At 37.2% G+C, this 19,171-nt stretch overlaps 2 protein-coding genes across 2 annotated transcripts; both read left to right on the forward strand.

Annotated features, from left to right (window-relative positions):
- The first annotated feature begins 2,191 nt into the window (after nt 1-2,191).
- On the forward strand, nt 2,192-9,114 carry ifi44g (interferon induced protein 44g). Its single transcript, XM_062424825.1, has 9 exons — nt 2,192-2,196; nt 3,016-3,066; nt 3,569-3,708; nt 3,887-3,929; nt 4,131-4,326; nt 4,591-4,743; nt 5,269-5,440; nt 5,932-6,032; nt 8,914-9,114. The coding sequence occupies exons 1-9, from the start codon at nt 2,192-2,194 to the stop codon at nt 9,103-9,105; spliced, it is 1,053 nt and encodes a 350-aa protein (XP_062280809.1). The 3' UTR covers nt 9,106-9,114.
- Nucleotides 9,115-10,707: 1,593 nt separating this feature from the next.
- On the forward strand, nt 10,708-16,765 carry LOC133985230 (interferon-induced protein 44-like). Its single transcript, XM_062424826.1, has 8 exons — nt 10,708-10,807; nt 11,754-12,290; nt 13,299-13,347; nt 13,741-13,936; nt 14,007-14,159; nt 14,266-14,437; nt 15,720-15,820; nt 16,141-16,765. The coding sequence occupies exons 1-8, from the start codon at nt 10,708-10,710 to the stop codon at nt 16,321-16,323; spliced, it is 1,491 nt and encodes a 496-aa protein (XP_062280810.1). The 3' UTR covers nt 16,324-16,765.
- The last annotated feature ends 2,406 nt before the right edge of the window (nt 16,766-19,171 follow it).

Here is a 19,171-nt window from a genome sequence, read left to right on the forward strand (position 1 = left end):
GACTTTTCTTACTATTATTGATATATTTATTTGTTTACTGATAATAAAGTAAAAGTCAACTGAGTCTAGATGTTTTGGTGAAGATCTGGGGAAACAGTTTTAATGTAAAATAGCAATAAACACAAGGGTGAGAGAAGTTGATCAATTAACATTGATGTTTCAGAAATGTAAATATCTAATTTATCTCATTTGATAACACATTCCTAAGTCATGCAGACTTTAAAGGCCATAATTCAAGACTATATGACACAATTCAGCACATCAATCCTCCAGCACTGACCAACACAAAAGATGCTTGGGAATAAGACCTTTATTACACTATGCCCGCACTATTTGGGATCTCATTATTAGTCGCAGTCTTTAACCATTTGTTTTCTACAGTTTAAAATTACTCATCATCTCTACTTTACTAGAGGTAAACTGAGATAAAATGTTCTCAAACCCTGATGCCAGCTGCCCAAGATGTCACCAGCAACAATGGGCCATATGTTCTGGTTAAACATTTCTGGACCTCAATATTTGAAGCAGTCTCATATATCTGCCTCATGTTGAATTGGTCACCTTGAGGACTACAAGTCCTGACAAGGTCACTATTTATACCAGAAAAAGGTCCCTAAGATGTAACACACACACACACACACACACACACACACACACACACACACACACACACACACACACACACACACACACACACACACACACACACACACACACACACACACTTGTCCAAAGAAAAGCAATCACCACCATTAATAACAGATCAGCGTTCATTTAAAGTTTTTATCTAATTATTAAAAGTTGCTGAATGATGATTGTATGTCAGGACACATTTTCATTTCTCAGCAGCAAGTTTTGGAAAGAGTGGCCACAGGTTGACCTCTGCTGACAGCCAGCGGGTGAGCGACTCAACAGCCTGAAACATGTGAATATGGCTCCCTCTAGTGGATATGTTGAGTAGAAACAATAGCAACATGAAAAACACATGCAGTCTGTGTATTACTGCTTGTGAGTGTTCATGAAAATATCCACATAATCTGTATTTTCACAATGTAGATAAAGTAATTAACTTTTTTTCCACTGAAGAAATGTTACTTATCATTGCAGAAAACAGTACAAGTGAAACAAATAACATTAATAATACATGCTTAGTTGCATTTAGGAGTGTCAGTAAGCCATGTGGGAGAGCCAGTATGCACAGTATAATAATTAACTCAGACATAATTAATGTTACTTGCTACACCTGTTCTTTTCATGCTACATTAGTCAATTGTCATCTGACATGACTAGTCTGACTAGTCAGGCTATGGTTAGACAATCATGTGTATTCTCTACATTCAGCTAGTTGTTATATGTTGGACAGAATAATATCAACATCTCAAGCTACTGAATATAGATCAGATAGTTTAGATTGATTGATTTTTTTTCTTTCAAATTTTGACATGAATAGTACATCTCAAAGAAGCTCATCTGCATCTCCTCGTGTAAACTAATGACATCTTTGTATTTGTCAACAGCTCTGTTGATCTCTGCTGATGAACACCGAAATGCAATATGTGAAGTGAAAGGAGCAGCTATGTTTTTCTTTTTTCCCCCTCTGAATACCCATTTCAAACTTTTCTTTAAATGATCCCCAACGCTTTCATTTTTAACTTCATACTGTAGTTGTAATCTCTGCTGAGTAAGGCCACTAATAAATATTATTATATTATAATATTAGATATTTTTTCCCCAGAAAACTCCTGTTTTTATCTAGACATTACACACTGTTAAGAAAGACTGTTCAACAACTGGATTTGTAGTTATTGTTACAATGGGATCTTTAATGAGGTTTTCCTACTTTTCCTTGCGGTTTGACTTTGGATTTCCACATGGAAAATTAATGTCAAACTGAAAAACAATTAATTAAATTATACATAATTATACATTTTGACACAGTATTAAAATATATTAAAAGGAAATACAAACAACAATGTGTATTCTACTTCACTTTATTTCTTTAATTTATTTTGGTGTAGGCATTAAAAATGTTCCATAACTTCAAGCAACAGTAAGTTTCATTTTGTTTTCCTAATAAAGGCACCGCCTCCTTATTGAGTACCTGCCCTGCCTTTGTTCGCTTCGTCTAAGAAGATACAAGTACATTAACACAACATAACAAACAGGAACTGGAAAGAAAACTGGCGTAAAAATGAGGTAAGGCTTCATGAAGAAGAAGAAAAGTCTTTGAAATTATGCAGAAATATATGTCAAAATATATAATATGTCAATTGTGCAGACACAATGTCTGCACAATTACAGCTGTAAATATGTGCCACAGTCCTCTGGCTGACATGTCAAAGCAGGAAAAGCACAGGTGTAACATGGCTCTATTCCACTTATCGTCCCAGTGAGTTGGTGAGCGTGCACAAAATCATAGACTGTATGCAGCCATCATTAATGTCATTAATTCCACCTTCTGCTTATTAATTCAAGCTTTGACATGTCAAAAAATTGCTAATGATTTCTTTGAGCCTATAAGGCTTACGTTTTGCCACATTCATGTAATCGCATCATATGAAATGCACAAAAGGGAAATTACAGTTCCCTGACAAAGCGCACGATTGAGTTGAGGTAATGCACCTTGATGTGCACAAATTAAAATATGACAAGAACCTATTCTCACTTGTCATTGACATGTCAGATACAGATGTATAAGCCATTTTAGTAAGTGCATACTGGTCAGAAATCTTTGTTTAGAAATCAATGTTTGGAAGCTATGATTTTTATGATTTGATTTAATATTTGCAGATGAGAGCTACCAAGCTGGAAAGAATCATCTGTTAAAATGTAAAAATGTGTCTGTATACCTGCAATCACCAGAGCTGTCTAACAGGTTCAACCACCTAATGTTACTGTATTGGTTTACTAATGGAAATAAAATCATGGTTAAAATCTAAATTTGAAATGTTTTTAATTGTATGCTTGTGCACATGTTTATCTGAAATTTTGTTTTTGTTTTCTTTGTCTATCAAGTCGTTTGACACAACCATTGCCTGTGAGCTGTTACAAGACTCAGGGTGGAGGGTAGGTCATCACTGGTTTACAATGATCTGAAGTGCTGCCTTAACCTCCTCTCATGGTTGTTGGTTTATGTGTGTAACATTTTTCCTCACATTGTAGCAACTACAGTAAATACTTTGAATCATACATATAAATAACATAACCTACAAATTATCCTACAAAGTTTGTGTTGATGAATCAACAGAATCCATCAAAAATATTTAGTGATCCTCATGGTTGATTAAATTAATTAATGTAATAAAGATTATATAGTCAGACTGTAGTAGACAGGAGAGGAATATTTCATAAAGCATCAGTTTTAAGTAGGTAAAAACTCATAAAGCATTGCTTGGAATAACGCCATACTACATGTTGTACTCTGATAGTGTTGTCCCAATCTCAGAAGACATTTAGAAAAGACAGATTTGGATGCTATCTTTCGGTCAAATTTTAAATTCATATTAATTTCTGCTCCTTGATTTATTTATGCTTTTCCTCTGATGCATGTGATTGTTTTCCTCATCAGTTTTAACTTCGGTTCGCCTGCCCAGACCTTTTCAATAGCCCCGATGTTGTGCAAGACAGATGGTGATGACAATGATGTAATCACAGATGTGATCAGTTCACCAGAGATAGAGGAGATCAAACCTTCATTTACATTCTCAGGTAAGCTTCTTAATGCAAAGATACATACATACATATATAAATATATTTAAATTGTATGTATATATATATATATATATATATATATATATATATATATAATTTCACTTTTCAGAGAAGTTGATAAATTGCAAACACTGGATATTTCATTAAAACTCATCAATCCTTAAACTCTCTTCAGCAACTGCAAAGTTGAAACAGAGAGAAGTCGAATGGACAGAAGAGTGAGTGAAACTGCAACACTAAAAAATTTCAAGTTGGCAAAACTATTTACTAATTACGAGCATTTAAATTAATTCATTTAGCTAATTTTAAAGAGCAAAAGAGCTGTTTTAAAACTTGAAGACTTATTAACTTCATTCCACCATATAATTTGGACAAATACACTTTTCCCATTTAATTAAAATAAATAAATTCTAACCTAGGAAAAGGAAGAGTCTGATGAAGACTGTCAGCTCCTACAGACCGAGCTGTGAAGAGGCGACTCCGGCTCGGGTTCTCCTCCTGGGCCCAGTGAGTTCTGGAAAGTCCAGCTTTATCAGTTCAGTCCAGTCTGTGTTTCATGGAAGAGTCACCAACTGGGCCATGGTGGGCTCCTCCTCAGCCAGCTTCACCAAGAAGGTAAAAGTAGATCAGTAACACCAACTGAGAAAATTCACTAAAGCTTTCCATTTAAAAAAAAAAAAGTAAGTTACAGGGTGATTTTTTAGTTTATTATATTTTTAAATCAAATCCAAATGTGCAGTTCTAGTCTGGGCACAGGTCTTGTGGGTACTACTGCATATGTGAAAGAAGGTGTATGAAGCCTCTAGAGAGCAGTCCAAAATCACTAGTGATGTTACAGCTTTAGTGACGATGTCATTGACTCTGTTTTGTTTGTGTTAGCTGCAGTCCTTCAACATCCGCGGCCAGAAGGGAGAAGATCCCACCGCACTGGTGCTGTGTGATGTTATGGGCCTGCGGGATGGAGAAGGGAGTGGGATGACTCTCCATGACATCCTGTCTGTCATTAAAGGCCATGTACCAGAGGGACACAAGGTAAACTCGATCAATTTGTCTTCTTCTTCTTCTGCTTCTCCTTCTTCTTCTTCTTTTTTATTTATTTGTATTATTATTGTAGTTTTTAGCTGAGCTAGTGCTGTGTCTTTTAAGATGTCTGCCTGTTGGTCAGTTGTTTGGTTCACCACTTTGGTCCAGACTGAATATCTCAACATTTACTAGATAGGTACATACTATTGTACAGACATTCTTTTCCCAGAGGATGCTTTCTAACTGTTTTGGAGGTCTGCTGCGTTTTCTTCTAGCGCCACCATAGGGTTAACATTTGTGATATTCATGACCCTCCACAGGATGAATTGTTCACATCTTTGGTGATCCTTTGACTTTTCATCCAGTACTATCATCTGGTTAAAATATTAATTCACACAATATTTGATTTGTGAATAAATGCTTGCTGAACAAGTGGCATTCTCATAAGCTTCAGCAGTACTTTGAGTATAATGCTAATTAGCAATCACATGTGAGTTGTTTGAAAATTGAATCTCCTTCATTTCACTCTCCCAGTTTAGTCCAGATCAGCCAGTGAGGTCAGAGACTTTGGGCTATGTGAAGAAGCCAAGCCTTAAAGACAAGATCCACTGTGTGGCCTTTGTGGTGGACGCCACCAAAATCTTGACCTACCCCAAAGGCCTCAGCACAACTTTCCAACAGCTCCGTGAGCACATCAGTGACCTAGGTGAGCAAAGGACAAATATACACAAAGATGTTTTCAGACACACACTGATGACATTATGTGGACCTTGGGTCATTCATTCCTGCAGTGTAACCTGGTTCAGGAGCATTTTTTTTATTTTGAATATTTTTAGTTGTGACATTACAGGAAGGACACAACCAAAGCTGTTCAAGAAATATACTTCTTTGTCAGTTTAAGTGTAGAGAGGTCCTATGGATTCAGCTTTTTTCTCTTCAATGTTGTTTGAATTGTTGTTTTTTGATATAAACTCTATATTGTATGAAGATTTCACTGTCATCTGTTAAATAAACAGCAGGACTAATGTGTGTAACAGTAAGGGGCTTAAAAACTTTCATAGTGATCAATTGAAAGAAAGTACTGTTGAAATCTTTACTGTCTGTAATTTATTTCCCTGAATGTTACAAATGAGAAGCTGCAGTTTCTCTAATTTTCACAGTGAAACCTCTTTGACAGTATTTTATTCTGTGTGTTAGGTGTTCACCAGGTGGCTCTGCTGACCCACATTGACAAGATTTGTTCAGACACAGCCAAAGATATCACAAAGGTTTATGAGAGTCACATCATTCAGGACACGGTAGGTTGAAATATGTTCATGAAAATCTATTCAATATAATCAAGTCTCAGAGGCATTTCCTCTTAGTTGGTTATAAAATAGAAATTAAAACAAACGGCACACATTACTGACAACGTAGTCCATGACAAAATGTTGGCATTGTATGTTTCTGCAAACCACAGATACATTGAATCTCTATATTTCAATACATCTAGTACATAGCATATCAACATTTAAAGTGATTGTAGTTCATATGAGCTGACTTTCTTATTAAGAGGAGGGGTTGGTTGTTTGGCTAGAAAGTTAGATAGATGGAAAGTTGGAAAAGTATCAAAGCAGCAGACAGCCCTGTTGGAAACCAACTCAAGACCGCTGCCATCTGAATATTTGCAATTTTTTGACATCTGGACATTTGCAGTTTACCCTATCCAAGTGTTTTTTGTGCCTACACCTAACCACACTTTAACCACAGCATTGTCAAAACATAATTATTAAACATATAATAGTCAAAATTGACACGTAGACATTCAGCGTGGTTTTCAGACATGTACAATGCCAATGTTTTATTCTGGTCATCAGGTTGGCAGGATACAGGGAGAATAATTTGGTGAACATCAATCAATCAATCAATCAATCTTTGTTTGTATAGCGCCAAATCACAACAAAGTTATCTCAAGGCACTTTACACATAGAGCAGGTTCTAAACCGTACTCTTCAAGTTTTAATTTATAAAGAGACCCAACATTCCCACATGAGCAAGCATTTAGCGACAATGGCAAGAAAAAACTCCCTTTTAACAGGAAGAAACCTCAGGCAGAACCAGGCTCAAAGTGGGCGGCCATCTGCCTCGACCGGTTGGGGTAGAGGGGAGAGAGAGCAAGAATAGGAGAGAGAGAGAGAGTAGCACATTGAAAATAAACATTGAAGCTAGAAGGTCCGGGACTGGAATCTGTCATCCGGACGTCTACAGCCCCAGATAACCTGTGAGACGAGAAAGCACAGACAACTCCGGGGAAGAAGTGTAGGTTACTGAATGCATTAATAGTACATGAATGTTATTGGATATAGATGGATGGATAGAGAGAGAGAGAGGAGGAGAGAGGAGCTCAGTGCATCATGGAGGTAGGAGTCCCCCGGCAGTCTAAGCCTATAGCAGCATAAACTAGGAGCTTGCTAACTATAAGCTCTATCAAAAAGGAAAGTTTTAAGCCTACTCTTGAAAGTAGAGAGGGTGTCTGCCCTCCGGACCGAATCTGGGAGATGGTTCCACAGGAGAGGAGCCTGAAAACTGAAGGCTTTGCCTCCCGTTCTACTTTTAGAGATACTAGGTACCACAAGTAGGCCTGCGTTCTGGGAGCGCAGTGTTCTGGTAGGTACATAAGGTACTATGAGCTCTTTAAGGTATGATGGAGCCTGACCAGTAAAAGCTTTAAAAGTGAGGAGAAGGATTTTAAATTCTATTCTTGATTTTATGGGAAGCCAATGCAGTGAAGCTAAAATAGGAGTAATGTGATCTCTCTTTCTAGTTTTTGTCAGAACGCGTGCAGCTGCATTCTGGACCAGTTGGAGAGTCTTTAGAGACTTGTTAGGACAGCCTGATAATAATGAATTACAATAATCCAGCCTAGAAGTAACAAATGCATGGATTAGTTTTTCAGCATCATTTTGAGACAGAATATGTCTGATTTTTGAAATGTTACGCAGATGAAAATAGGCAGACCTTGAAATTTGTTTTATGTGGGAATTAAAGGACAGATCCTGGTCAAATATAACTCCTAGGTTCCTTACAGTAGTACTGGAGGCCAGAGTAATGCCATCCAGAGTAGTTATATCATTGGATAATGTGTTTCTAAGGTGTTTAGGGCCAAGCACAATAACTTCAGTTTTTTCTGAGTTTAACAGCAGGAAGTTACAGGTCATCCAGGCCTTTATGTCCTTGATGCATGTTTGTAGTTTAGTTAACTGGTTGATTTCATTAGGCTTTATTGATAGATATAATTGAGTGTCATCTGCATAACAATGAAAATGTATTGAGTGTTTCCGAATAATATTTCCTAAAGGAAGCATATATAAGGAGAATAGTATTGGTCCAAGCACTGAACCCTGAGGAACACCGTGTTTTACTTTTGTTTGCATGGAGGATTTATCATTGACATTTACAAACTGAAATCTATCTGACAGATAGGATTTAAACCAATTTAATGCTGTTCCTTTAATACCAATTAAATGTTCAAGTCTCTTTAACAGGATTTGATGATCAATAGTATCGAAGGCAGCACTAAGATCTAACAGGACGAGGACAGAGAGAAGTCCATTGTCTGATGAAGTTAAGAGGTCATTCGTAACTTTTACCAGTGCAGTTTCTGTACTATGATGAGCTCTGAATCCAGACTGAAAATCCTCAAATAAGCTGTTATTATTTAGAAAGTTACACAGCTGATTAGCAACTGCTTTCTCGAGGATCTTAGAGAGAAAGGGGAGGTTCGATATGGGCCTATAGTTAGCTAAAACCTCTGAATCAAGAGTAGGCTTCTTAAGAAGTGGTTTAATGACAGCTACTTTAAAAGACTGTGGTACATATCCTGTCACTAAAGACAGATTGATCATATTTAATAAGGAAGTACGACTTTTATGTCGTATAAACTGTCTGTTTTATTATTTTGCTTATTATTTCCAACAGCTATGAACTATAGTAACTGGCAACTGCTGAGCTGTCATATATTTATATAAGAATTAACTTTAGTAAGAAACTTTATTCTAACTCCTAAACCATTTGAGATTTGCATCTTCGGGTGTGACATCCAGTTTAGCATGGCATTGTTCTCGACCAGCTGAAGAAAATGAATGCAGATAATGTTGAAATCTCCTATCGCCACATGTTTGTATGCTTATGTGTTTGCAGATGGATAAAGCTGCAGCTCTGTTGGGTATGTCCACCTCCTACATCGTCCCAGTGAAGAACTACTCATCAGAGTTGGACCTGGATGTGAACACTGATGTGCTTCTGCTTAGTGCTGTCGACCACATCCTGCAGTATGCCGACCTGTATTTCCAAGACAATCCATCACAAAACATATACAAAATGTCTCTCTAAAAATGTTACGAAAGTAATTTTTCACCTTTGATTATTATCATTGACGAATTAATTTTAAAGTATGTGTGTAGGATCTGAAAATGTCTGCCTTCAGTGACTCCAAGTGGTAAATCAAAGCTAGAATTACATAACAATATTACATGCAGGGGATTTAAACTGCCTTTTTTAAACTGTACTTTTTCATGATGCTTTAAATTCTAACAAATTTTGACTCAGAATAAAATCAGCCATTTGTAACATTTTATTGAGTAATCTGTTCCTCGTCTCAAGAGTATTGGGCTTCATACAAGAATAAAAGAATGTTCTTGAGTGACACATACAGTTGGTTTAAGAAAACTTACATGTTCACTATTTTTCGTGCAATTAAATTTTTCTCTTAGGTAGGAATTCAATTTCTAGTGGTCGAGACTGTCATAGTCATTTAGAGAAAGTCTGTTTCTCCACAGGGGGAAAATACCTGACTGAAGAATTGCAATGCTTTGATCTGAATGAATTTAAAGTTCACACGTTTCTGTAATCAACTGAAAATATAAATAACTTATAGGATTAATGGAAACTTAATATTGTATTCATACTGTCATCATCATCATTATTGTCAATTTACTGTGAAGTTTGACATCTATTTATAGATCGTTTGATCATGTACTTAAGTTTTAAACTAAATAATAATTGTGCTAAACAGTAAAGAGGTCATATTTGTTTTTAATGAAAATTATTTAAAAGACCAGCTCAAAATTTCAGGTGGTATGAACACTGAGAAAGATTTTCCTCACTGTAATCATTCTTCCGGTTCATACTGCTATTAAAAGACCTCCTTCAAATGTGCTTTCAATGTCAGTGATGGAGGACAAAATCCACAGTGTGGCCACACTGATTAATTATATAATATAATTATATTATATATGATATATTTTTTTTTTAACCAATTTAATTATTTGGTTTTCAGTACACAGTATATTCAACATATTCTCGTTACAATAATAACCACAGATTGATACATTACACAACACTAACAAAAGCTGTAGTTACAAAGTCACACTAATTTGACATAAGTACATTGCAATACCCAATATGTGATGATCACATACAAAAATGCAAAAAAAAAAAGTTAATATATCATAGGAAGCTTCAGCTGGTTGAGTTTTTCATATCAAATGGATATCTGCCACATTTACAGTCTTTTTAGCATCAAATTCCCTCTGTGTGTTTCCTCAGACAGTGTTTCCCTGTTCAGCTGTGGTGGAAGTATAGTAACAAAAATAGGGACTTTGGCACTAAAAAGACTTAAATGTTGAAAGATATAAAGAACGATATCTTTTCGCACAGAAGAGGACTGTGGATTTTGGCGTCTATCACCTACATGGTGATACATACACGCATTATGAATGGTCAGGATTGAAGAGGAGGGATTCCACCGTACATCAGGGCCACCGTATTACACAGCAAGAAAAAGCAATTTCAAAGTTCATTCTGGCACTATCTCATTTGTACTATACTGTTTTACGGCACATTTGGAAAATTATGAACTTGTCCTTTAAGAAGATTTTTTACATCAGAGACAAACACTTCCAGTTTCATTTCTGCCGCTGTATCAGGTGGTGTATGAACTGCCTGGAAGTGCCAGTCATTATCCTGTTACCGCTTATCTACAGCAAACACCGCGTACGCTCAACTCTCTCAACTCAACTATCGAGAAGAAAAGGTAAGACTGAAAATATAAATCGGTTGATTATTTTACCAACATTTTTTGAACATTTTGGTTTTTCCATGTTCGATGGTATACACTGGATAATGTGTTTTCTTATGCTTAAAGCGGCACACCTGTGTGATAACGTTAAATGTGTGTGTGTGTTTGGGGGGTGGGGTCATTGGTATCCTTGCTGCAGTAGCTAATAGGTGTGGCGGAGCATTTCCATGTCAGTTTGAGAGGAAATCGAAAGTTAAGTGCCTCGTCATGTGCCCAGCTGCAGTAGACTCTCTGTGAAGAAATACATAGAAGTAGAAGTAAGAGATATATAATATAAATAATATTTGATCAAATAAACCGGATTCTAGTTTCAGTCTGAATCTGCCAAGGTATGTAAAGTGTAGATGAAAACTTGGTATTGCATGTTTCAAGTAATAAAGGGGAAGTTAAAAAATAAGAGACAGGGGGCACATTTAATTAGTTTTATTGTACACATTTTGTTATTAAACACTGGACCAACTGAATTTAGAGTAGGAATATTACTTCCTCCCCTGTCTTAAACGACTATTGCTACATGAAGCTTTAAACTGGGATACAATAAACCGTATTTGTCTGCTACTTTTTAAAATATAGAGGCTACAGTACATTTACAGCAGCTATTGGATTAATAAGTGCTTAGAAACATGCAAGGAACATGTAAACTCTAATTTCATTTTAACCATGTTATCAGTAATTTTATGTCATTAGTATTTATCTGTTGGGTAATCAGCATTGGTTGATTAGAATGGGAGAACTCTAATTTCCATGATTTTACAAACAAATTGAACACTGATAACCTGTTGCAACCTGATTGATGCATAAATGTAGTATATCTTGGGGGATTAACCACACACAGTTATCAGGATAAATATCCTGCAACTTTAATTAATGGATGTTTTATTTTATTTTTGTGTGTGTTTAGACACCAAACTGAAAACGTCAACGGTTCAGTCAGCATCCTTTAGAAACTTCAGAAGACTGTCCACTATGAACTCCAAGCTGACCAGATACCAGCAGAGAACAATCTGCTCACAGCTGGGAAATTCAAAGCTAAAGCTGCTGTACAAGGCCAGCATCCATGGTTTCACCGGGGCAGCCTTCCACCAGCGATGTGACACCCGCTGTCCTACAGTGTCCGTAGGTTATAATGCCTCTGGTTATGTGTTTGGAGGCTACACCAAACAACCTTTTTGTCAGTCTGGACAGTATGTGAATGATGACCAGGCCTTCCTCTTCACATTCAGTGGAGAAAAGCTCAACAAATATCCAGTCACCACTCCCGTATATGCAGTGAAAATGATTGCTAACTCTGGTCCATATTTTGGAGAAGCACTGGTTCTGGTCAATGGAAATCAAGCTGTAGTTCATAGCAATCCAGGAAATTATTACACCTTTAATGCTGCAGACGTGCATGGCAATGACCTTAAGCTGACTGAGTGTGAAGTCTATGAAGTTGAAGGTGAGTTAACTTTTTAAATAACCATATTTGTTGCCTTGCTGTGGGAAATACAAACATGATCCATGAAGAATAGGATGCATCTTTAAGCATTAGTTAGTGATTACTCCTTAATACAGCACAACAGTACAGTAAACCCAGTTATGGCAGGCATCAAAGGTAGATGTGTGGTCTGCAATAAATTAGACATAAAATGCGCATACATCAGGTTGACAAAAAATACCAGCAATTTAAATAGGTTTAACTGATATCATACAGGCATAACAGTAATGTTAATTTCAGTTCTGACTCATGAAGTTACTTACAATGTAAACATTAACAATCAAACTAATAGTCTTATTCCTACAAATGCTACTATCACTCATATCAATACTAGTAATGCTAACATCAAAGAGCTGCCACCGTTTGGCTGAGCCACATGTCAATAGTGCACTGAGACGTGAGTTTCTTAAAGAGGAGCTACTGCAATTATAAAACACACAATCAGATATTCCTGATTTGAAATGGATTACATGGTTACCAACACTTTGCTGGCAAAGGCGTTTAAATGCAAGGTAATGAGACTATATTTATATAATCAGATATCTTGACATGGCTTTTTTGTTAATGCCTATTTACCAGTAACAGTATTAATCAGCCAAATGTTGACACAAAAACTGTCTGTTAACTCCACAGTCAGCAACAAGCCCACTCTGTGTCAATATTAGGATAAGAACACATAACTTGGACAGTGGTTAGACATTCACACACAAAGGCAAAGGGGAAACACATGACAAAACAATGAAAGGAAAAGTCTGTTGCCATGGTGAACTGCTCAGGTCAGCACCCCCTCTCTAGTATCTCAGAATAATGTAATTGTGCAAATCTGCCATCTGTCCATCATCACTGCTACCCTTAGGTAGTAATGTTCAACTTATTTTATCTGTTTAATATGTCTTGTATACACATCACAAACATTTTCATCAATATGAATAAGATGACTGTCCTATAAAAGTTTTTTCTCTACAACAGAAAGCACAGAAATTGAGAAGCCATGGAGGACTATAGTCTGGGAATCTGAGTAAGTTGGATACAGTCACCACCCTGCACATAATGCTATTACTATGTCTTACTGTAGTGCAGTGTACTACACAATATATAGCATGACACAAATTGATGATTAAAAAAATAGTATAGTGAGTTAATAGTTTGGTTTTATGCTTGACTGGACATACTATACCAGCTATTTATAATTATTTTGAAGTTGGTGTCTATACAACATATTGTTTGCCATGTCTGTTGTACTATACTGTTTTTAATGTATAATTCTTCAGAAACTGTCCCACATTTACCTGCTACCATCATGGAAGTCAACTAGTTATGCCCAAAAATCCTGTGTCACAACCAGCCCAAAATCAACTAACAACCTTTCCATCAAAGGAAAAAAAGTTATTTTATTTTCTAATCTTAACAGAAAGAGGAAGGAGTTGATGGAAAGTATTCGGCTCTACAAACCCATGGTCAGCTCTGTGTCCCAGATTCGGGTCTTGCTCATAGGAGCAGTTGGAGCTGGAAAGTCCAGTTTCTTCAATTCTATCAACTCTGTATTCAGAGGCCACGTCACCAGCCAGGCCATCGCTGGCTCCTCTAGCACCAGCCTCACCACACAGGTCAGTTCTTTAAAATTAAAATGATTTCCCGTTCTATAGTTTTTCTTACTCATCACTCTGTCCCCAACAGTTTCGTACCTACTCTTTGAAAGCGGGACGGGAAGGAAAACCTCTGCCAGTCATGTTGTGTGATACCATGGGATTGGAGGAAAGCACAGGGGCAGGACTTGATATTGATGATATCAGCAGCATCCTCAAAGGTCATCTGTCTGACCGTTATCAGGTACAGCTTTTCTTTACATTCAGCATGAGAGTGAATGTTTTAACCATTGATTCAGTTGTAGTTAACTCAAACTGTCCTTGTCTTTCCCTTCCACTCTGTGACTCAGTTCAACCCCTCTGCTCCTCTGCAATCGGAGGCCAGCAGCTTCCGAAAGTCTCCAGTGCTCAAGGACAAGATCCACTGTGTGGCCTATGTCATGGATGCCTGCAAGATTTCCATCATGCCCACAAAGCTGCAGGAAAAGCTGGACGCTATACGCAGAAAGATCAACTTAATGGGTCAGTAAAACTGAGTGCTGCATCATTTTATGAAGACATGTACACTGATCAGCTAACATTAAACCCACTGACAGGCAAAGTGAATAACATTGATTATCTCGTTAAAATGGCACCTGTTAGGGAAAGGATATAATAGGCAGCAAGTAAACAGTCAATTCTGATGTATTTGAAGCAGGAACAATGGGCAAGCATAAGGATCTGAGTGACTTTGACAAGGGCCACATTCTGATAGCTAGATGACTGTGTGAAAGCATCTCCAAAACGGCAGGTCTTGTGAGATCTTCCCGGTATGCAGTGGTCAGTACCTCTCAAAAGGGGTCCAAGGAAGGACAATGTACCTGCGACAGGCTCATAGGTGGCCAAGGCTCATCAGGCTCATCGATGCATGTGGAAAGCAAAAGCTAGCCCATCTGGTCTGATCCCTCAGAAGAGTTATACTGTAGCACAAATTGCTGAAACATTTAATGCAGGCTATGATAGACAGGTGTCATAACACACAGAGTGCCAATGCTGACCACTGTCCACTTCCAAAGTGTCAGAACAGAACCATGGAGCAATGGAAGAAGGTGGTCTGGTCCGATGTATCACGTTTTCTTTTGGATCATGTGGACCGGCTGGTGCATGTGAATTGTTTACCTGGGGAACAGATGGCACCAGGATTGACTATGGGAAAAAGGCAAGCCAACAGAATCTGTGATATGTGCTGGAAAAACAAGTCTAATCCATGGAGACCCCACCTTGCAACTTACAGGACTTAAAGGATCTGCTGCCACTGTTTTGGTGTCAGATACCAGAGGACACCTTCAGGAGTTTTTTGGAGCCCATGCACCGATGGGTGGAAGAAGGGAACTTGCCAGATTTAAAACTAACTTTATTTTTATTCCTTTCCCATCACATGCTAACCCTCCAGTACGTCCTGGTCTATTCACACTATTGACTTACACCCAGACCTTTAATTTGGACTCAGTTTACACATTTCCTTTAAAAAATAAATAAATAAATTTAAAAACCCCATCATGTTTTATTATTTGATTAATTCATTCAAATCTCAGTTTTTGGCTCATTTAAGACTACTGAATACAGGGTAAAGTGAAAGATTAAATGAGCAAGAAATTTTAGACACTCAGTTTTCCCTTGAAAAGCTAATGTTTAAAAGGACAGGTAGTTCAAGAAATCAATATTGTTTAGACTTAAAAATTGCAACAAAAAAGCATTTTAGAAGTTTAAAAGTGTTACCTCAGTATTTTGACTGCTACAGCATTTTTTCTCCTGGTGTTTTCAGGGATTCCTCAGCTGGTCCTTCTCACTAAAGTGGATGAAGCGTGCCCTTTGGTGATGGAGGATGTGAGAAACGTTTATAAGAGTGGCTACATTAAGGAAATGGTAAGGATTTTGACCTCATTTTAGTCCCTGAGTCCTTCACACTGTCACATGAGAAACTGAAGGTAGATCGTAAATCAGACCTTAACGGCTCAAATGTAACAGCTCTTGTGATGAACAGGCCGAGAAGTTTAATTTCCTGTGACTCAACACAAGTTCAAAATCAGGAAAAAACGGAACACTGAACACTGAATACTTTAATCAAACTTTCATTTGTTCTGTTGTGTTCTGTTTCATTTGGCTTTTAATGGGTTGCCATGACCAAATTACTACTACTATTACTACTGTTACTTAAAAAAAATCTTTTGTGCTTTGTGATGCAGATGCAGGAAGCGAGTGCTCAGCTTGGCGTGCCTTTGTCCTGTATTGTTCCAGTGAAAAACTACTGTGAAGAGCTGGAGTTGGACCCAAACACTGACATCCTGCTGCTCAGTGCCATCATCCAGATGCTTCGCTTTGCTGATAATTACTTTGATGAAATCAGCGACTTTGAAGTCAAAGAATAAATATGTGTGCAGCAGGCACACTAACCTGAACCACTGTAATGAAATGTCCCTCAAAATGATCCAATGTACTGCTAATTCACTGTTACCCGTACATATAATACATGCATGGTTTAAACAGGCTGAGCAGTGAAGCCCAGAATTCTTCAGGAACTTTCCACCTGGAGATTTCTCAAGCCTCCCTTGGAATGCTGGGAAATGTAGTTTTTTAGCATATCCTGCACCTGTGCTGCACCTCCAGTGTCTGATTGAGCTGATCCTCATTTTGTGTCACTCAGCTGCAAAATATTAACTGTTCTTTCTGATTCTTTGGTACATTCGTTATATTAATAGAAAAGTATTACATTGTGAAGTTTTTGTATGATCAGTCTGAAATGTGATTATGATTTAGTTCAGTCAAATCAAGCACACCTGTGCAGCAGCTGGCCCACACTAAACTGAACAGCCTACATGAGTTACATGCTTTACCGCATACTTGTGTTTTAATGCTGTTATTTATTGTTTGTGTTGTGAAAGAAATAAAAAGTTTGCATCCTGGTATCAGTTCAGTTATAAAAAAAACAAATGCATTGCAGAGCATGCCTCCTGCTGGATGCTGACAGCACTGTGTGTTTAATCAGGATTTCAGCTGACTTTGGTGCATTTAACACCAGCTGAGAATGTTAAAGCTCGGAGCGGGCACAGTCACTGCTGTCCTCCTCGTCCATCATCATGTAACGATTCATTTTGAAAGAGCAACAGCTAATGGGGAAACTCCAACACCTGGCCAGCCAATGGTCTAACTTCATCATCACTCAGTTGATGAAGTTGTCTGAGTGGTTGTCTCACTCACAGACAACCATGATTATCGAGCTGCTCGGTCCAGCCAAACAGCAGAAAAAGACATAACAATGTAACAGCATCGGAAGCTTATCAATTAAATGCAACTTAACAAGGAATTTACTTTCAACCTTCAACTTCATTACATTGTTTTTCAACAGCTCACAGTGCAAAAAAAGCAAATTAAATGAACTGAATATAAAGTAAATCTGGGGTTATAAATCACGAATACATTAAGTTAAGAATTTTGAACAGTAGTTTATTTTACAGAAGTTTTTAATAACATTTACAATATTCTCAACAGAGAAATTAAGTTATTTTGTACAAAGTTAAATTATAAGTTTTAAGTATATTTAACAATGTTTTCCAACACCTTACAGTGCAAAAATGAATTATTTTTGCCATTTTTAGAAAATAAATTGTTAAATTGAAGCACAACATTATCATTAACAGAATGTGCCGATTAAGTAAAAAAAAAAAAAAAAAAAAAGTCCAAATAAAGGTTGAAGCAAACCTTGAACCACAAACCTTTGGTATACAAAACAAAGTACTTAGTTATTATACTCTGATCATATCAGCAAGTGCATTATTATTATTATTTAAAGCCTGACGGCATATAGGACCTGACGATGCTAAAACTAGGCAATTTTTTTTTGCCTTGTCAGAGTGTTAGAAGTACACATGAGTGTGTTAGGAGCATTTTGCGCATCTATGATCAGTAATTGTCAGGAGAACAGAATATGTCTGTGCTAAAACAGTTACAAATCACTGTTAAAATATAATTGTTTTACAGGGTGACAATGCTGTGGTTAAGGTCTGGTTAGGTTTAGGCACAAAAAACACTTTAGGTTAGGGTTAGGGAAAGATCATGGTTTGGGTTAAAATGATTACTTGAAAACTTGAAAATGATTACTTGGGTTAAAGTTGCAACATCCTTAATAGTTGTCAAACCTCACAGTAAATTGTCCATAATGATGATAGTATGAATACAATATTAAGTTTCCATTTATCTTAAAAGTTATTTATATTTTAAGTTGATTTTGGAAATGTGTAAACTTTAAATTCATTCAGATAAAAGCACTGCAGTTCTAAAGTCAAATTAAGTATTTTCCTCCTTTGGAGAAACACAGACTCTACATGACAACTATGATAGTCTCCCTACTTAAGAGTCTACTCTTCTCTAAAAATCAAATGAAAAAAACCCATCTTTTCACTATTTTGCTAAGCACTTCCTTTTTTAAGGTTATGTTTTTGGGCGTTTTTTGCCTTTATTTGACAGCTGCTGACAGAAAACAGGAACACATGTAAAGTTCCGACACCATTATAAAGTTTAACATTTTAACAGTTAACTAAGAGAACAACAAGGTATAGATTTAGGCCAGTATAGAGATTTTGTAACAAAAACCAAAGGTCATGGGCAACAGGCAACAAAATACCAACACGTTACATGCCAAGCTTTGATACTCAACAGCGGCGCTCGTGTGATAATCTGCGTGGGTGTAAGGTAAGGCTGCAGTGAAAACGAGTTTCAATGATTTGGGCAATAATGCTCTCAATACGCAAGCGCGAAGTATTACATGATGAAGCACTGAGCGGATAGAATGATGCACTGATATTTTCGACATGGTAGATGTAATGTGCATGTGTGCGTGTAGTGTGGTGAGTGGTTGTGAGGGGGGTAGGGCATGCAGATTGAGGAGAGTGGTAGCATCCTGATTACCGTGGGCACATCTTTCTCTCAACTCAACTATCGAGAAGAGGAGGAGGTAAGACTGAAAATATATGGGTTGCTTATCTTGCCAAACTTTTTTGAGCGCTTTGATGTTTATAATGGATGTTATGTGGTGCTGATGTGACATTCAGCATATGAACTGCACTGGTTAATAGTTTTTAAAGTTTAATAGTTTACTTTAAAAAACTCTATCATGGAGGCCTTGATCTTGATTTGAACCTGGACTAAAATCACCCAACCAATAAAGCACTGATTAAATCTGGTGCATGACGATTCTTAAAGAAATATGACAACAGTGCA

Source organism: Scomber scombrus, chromosome 8, assembly GCF_963691925.1.
Source record: "Scomber scombrus chromosome 8, fScoSco1.1, whole genome shotgun sequence".
Taxonomy (NCBI): domain Eukaryota; kingdom Metazoa; phylum Chordata; class Actinopteri; order Scombriformes; family Scombridae; genus Scomber; species Scomber scombrus.